Source organism: Helianthus annuus, chromosome 5, assembly GCF_002127325.2.
Source record: "Helianthus annuus cultivar XRQ/B chromosome 5, HanXRQr2.0-SUNRISE, whole genome shotgun sequence".
NCBI classification, from domain to species: Eukaryota; Viridiplantae; Streptophyta; class Magnoliopsida; order Asterales; family Asteraceae; genus Helianthus; species Helianthus annuus.
The window spans coordinates 113,135,743-113,139,942 of NC_035437.2; the positions used below are offsets into that span (position 1 = coordinate 113,135,743).

General features: G+C 35.3%; 1 protein-coding gene across 1 annotated transcript; it reads left to right on the forward strand.

Annotated features, from left to right (window-relative positions):
- The first annotated feature begins 246 nt into the window (after positions 1 to 246).
- On the forward strand, positions 247 to 1,380 carry LOC110943481 (ATP-dependent DNA helicase PIF1-like). Its single transcript, XM_022185229.1, has one exon. The coding sequence runs from the start codon at positions 247 to 249 to the stop codon at positions 1,378 to 1,380; it is 1,134 nt and encodes a 377-aa protein (XP_022040921.1).
- The last annotated feature ends 2,820 nt before the right edge of the window (positions 1,381 to 4,200 follow it).

A 4,200-nucleotide genomic window follows, 5' to 3' on the forward strand; every position in this document is an offset into this window, starting at 1 on the left:
CATCGGTTACACTGTCAAAGTATAGAACGAGTTCAAAATATGGTTCTTACCGAAATAAGTGTCTTGGTACAATCCATGGGTAAAAATTTCAATGAATTCGACCTTCCTAAGATAACAGACGATGTTAACTTACAAGATGCAGGTTATCGTGAGTTACAAGAAGAGTATGGGATTGTTTTGGAACCTGAACACTTGAGTGCCAAACATTCACTTAATCCGGACTAAAAAAACGTGTTTGTTGAGATCATGAGGCATGTTGATAATGATCTTCCAGGCGTGTTCTTTATTGATGGTCCAGGTGAAACTGGAAAAACATTTTTGTACATTGCCTTGCTTGCTGAAATTCAGTCAGGTGTTCTTATTGCTCTCGCAACAGCTTCATCAGGTGCAGCGGCTAATAATATGCCAGGAGGTAGAACGGCTCACTCGAGATTCAAGATTCCTCTTAATCTTGAAAATAATTCAATGTGCAATATTAAAAAACAGAGTGGGGCCGCTAAACTGATTCGCTCTGCCAAAATAATCATATGGGATGAAGCGTCGATGGCTAAACGACAAGCGATAGAGGCAGTCGATCGTACATTCCAAGACATTATAGGTGTTAGTCTCCCATTTGGTGGAAAGATAATGGTTATGGGAGGTGACTTCAGACAGGTGTTTCCGGTTATTAAACGTGGCACTCGAGCACAGATTGTAGACTCCAGCGTACGAATGTCACCTCTTTGGTCTTTGACTAAGAAGATGCGGTTGACCATAAATATGAGAGCGCTGAAAGATCCATGGTTTTCTAAAATTCTTTTAAGAGTCGGCGATGGAACTGAATTACCAATCGAAGGAAACTATATCCGCATACCCGATGACATGACAATTCAGTGCAACAACAGAGAAAACGCTATAAAAGAATTGATCCATGCCATCTTTCCATCAATTGAAGATAATGTATATTCTTCAGATTATAAAATCTCTAGAGCAATATTGTCCACTAAAAATGATAGTGTTGACGAGATTAATAATCAAATGATTGAAATTTTTCAAGGGGAGGAAAAAGTTTATTACAGTTTTGATGAAGCTGAAGACGATCAGCGCAACTTCTATCCGGTCGAGTTCTTAAATTTGCTAAATGTTAGTGGTTTGCCGCCTCATAAGCTTCATTTAAAAATTGGATGCCCAATAATATTGTTACGTAATATCGATCCATCACATGGCCTGTGTAATGGCACGCGGTTGATATGTAAGGGTTTCATGCGAAATGTTATTGATGCGGAAATTGCAGTTGGTCAACATGCCGGAAAAAGAGTTTTTTTGCCAAGAATCCCTCTAACCCTTTCTGAAGATGACATGTTCCCATTCAAGCTGAAAAGAAAACAATTTCCAATTTGACTTAGCTTTTCCATGACGATTAATAAAGCTCAAGGTCAAACAATTCCGAACGTTGGTATTTATCTACCGGATTCTGTATTTTCACATGGACAACTTTATGTCGCGTTATCAAGAGGGATTTCAAGACAAAGTACGAAGGTGTTGGTACATCTCGCGAAAGAATTCAAACAACGCGGAGTTTACACATCAAATGTTGTCTACCAGGAAGTGTTGCGTGATTAATTAATCGCATCCATATAACGAAGGTAAGTTAGTAGATTTTGTGCCTTATTTGCTTCCAGAAATTACTTTTTAATTACTATTTTAAAGCACCTGTAAGCGTGTAACATTTTTTTATGTGTCGAAATCTGGTACAGGAGAGGAGAAGATACAAGAAAGTCATAAGCGAACGGATGTATTGGTAAAACAGGAAGAGATACAAGACTCCCCGCATTTTATTTTTATTGTTTTGTCCAGCTACTTGACTGTTTTGAACTCTTCTTGTTTTTAATTACATCTACTTCCTTGTTTTGTACTATTCTTGTAGAAGATCACCAATAAGAAAACTAACTTAAGTACTATACGATATATCACGAGACGACGACGGATAAACTAACGGTAAACGAGTATCCTATTGTAAATCGCCACTCCCGCCGCATCGCGCGGGTAAGTGACTAGTATCTATCTATCTATCTATCTATCTATATATATATATATATATATATATATTTGTGTGTGTGTGTTTGTAGAAGAAGGATCCGTTAGGAACCACCATTTATTGCGAGAACCGCGAGCACGAGTGTGAACACAACCAAAAAATACCTAAGCAAATAAAAAAAGATAAACTCAATTTTTTTTAATATTTAAAAAAAATCGCTATATTTCATCATAAAAAACAAAAACCAAAAAATAATCGAGTTACAATTATCCTTGCACATGTGCATATGTATCATTTCTTTGACAAATTCCGTAATACATTACTAATATTAGACAATTGCACTTTCATTTACACTACTTTTTTACATTAACAATATTAGAAATGCATATGTGCATCTATATGTATTAACTTGTTATAACATTAACAATATTAGAAATGCATATGTGCATCTATATGTAATAACATGTTATAATGTGTTTTGGTACAACACTTTGAATACACTTTCCCTTTCATTTATCATACCATCCATAATACACTACCATTACCTCCTACCATCCATAATACAATACCATTACCTCCTACCATCCATAATACAATACCATTACCAACATTTCACTTTATTACATGTACATCAACACCCTTTATACCATCCAAACAACATATTATATCATAAAGTGACAACTATAATCAAACCATCAACCGGTAGATATAACTAACCAAAAAACAGGTATATGGGCCTCATCATTTAAAAATACAAACTTTTTGTAACAAAACACGTTATATCATGGTTATACAAATGATGCACATGTGCATTTTTAATATTGGTAATGTAAAAAGTAGTGTATTGCGGATGGTAATGTAAATGAAAGTGCATTTGCTACTACTAGTAATATATCACCGAATTTGTCCAAGAAATGATACATATGTATATTGCATCCATAATTGTTACTTGAAAAAAAAGGTTTTTTTTTGTAACGAAATATAGCGATTTTTTTTAAATATTAAAAAAAATTGTGGGTGTTTTTTAGATTATTTTAGGTATTTTTTGTGTTCATATTGTTCCTCGCGATTCTCGCAATAATGGTGGTTTCCGCCTGAACCCTACCCCCCCCCCCCCCACACACACACACACATATATATATAGGGAGAAGATCATGCGAGAACCACCACTTATTGTGAGAACCGCGAGAACCAATGTGAACACACCAAAAATGCCTAAAAATAGCTAAAAATCACACAAAAATTTTTTTTAATATTTTTTATATAAAAATCGCTACTTTTCGAAGCCAAAAAAATTTAAAAAAAAATTTTTTTTTTTTGCACTAAAAGTAGCGATTTGAGCATAAAAAATATTAAAAAAAAATTTTTTCAGATTTTTTTAGGTTTTTTGGGGGTTTAGTTTTTAGCATTTTAGCATTTTAGCTTGGGGGGGGGGGGGGTTTAGGTTTTTGGGGGGTGGGGGAGGGGGGGTTTAGGTTTTGGGGGGGGTTATGTTTTTTTTTTTTTTTTGGGGGTGGGGGGTTTAGGATTTTTGGGGGGGTGGGGTTAGGTTTTTTTTAGGGTTTTTTTAGCTATTTTAGGTTGTGTTCACATTGGTTCTCAAGGTTCTCACAATAAAGGTGGTTCTCGCATGAGCCCCTCCCTATATATATATATATATATATATATATATATATATATATATATATATATATATATATATATATATATATATATATATATATATATATATAGGGGGCTGCTAAAATGAAAGCCACCCTGAGTTGTAAGAACCGTGAGAACCACACCATCCGGGTCGCCGTTTACCATGATTTTTTTTACAACTAGATGTGTATATTATAAAAACATCCGTAAAAAAAAATTTAAACGCCCCCCCCCCCCGAGGGGGTAGTTTTTTACACCACAAGTTTGGTGTTTTTTTTTTTGTTTTCTTTTTTTTTCACCGAACTTGTGGTGTAAAAAACTACCCCCTCGGGGGGGGGGGGGGGGGCGTTTAAATTTTTTTTTTGACGGATGTGTTTATAATATACACATCTAGTTGTAAAAAAATCATGGTAAACGGCGACCCGGATGGTGTGGTTCTCGCGGTTCTTACAACTCGGGGTGGTTTTCATTCTAGCGGCTCCCTATATATATATATATAGTTATAGTAGTATGATCCGTTCGGAACCATCTTTTATTGC

Excerpts from the sequence above, each read along its gene's own strand:
- LOC110943481 (XM_022185229.1), top strand. The coding sequence starts at position 247 with ATGAGGCATGTTGATAATGATCTTCCAGGCGTGTTCTTTATTGATGGT.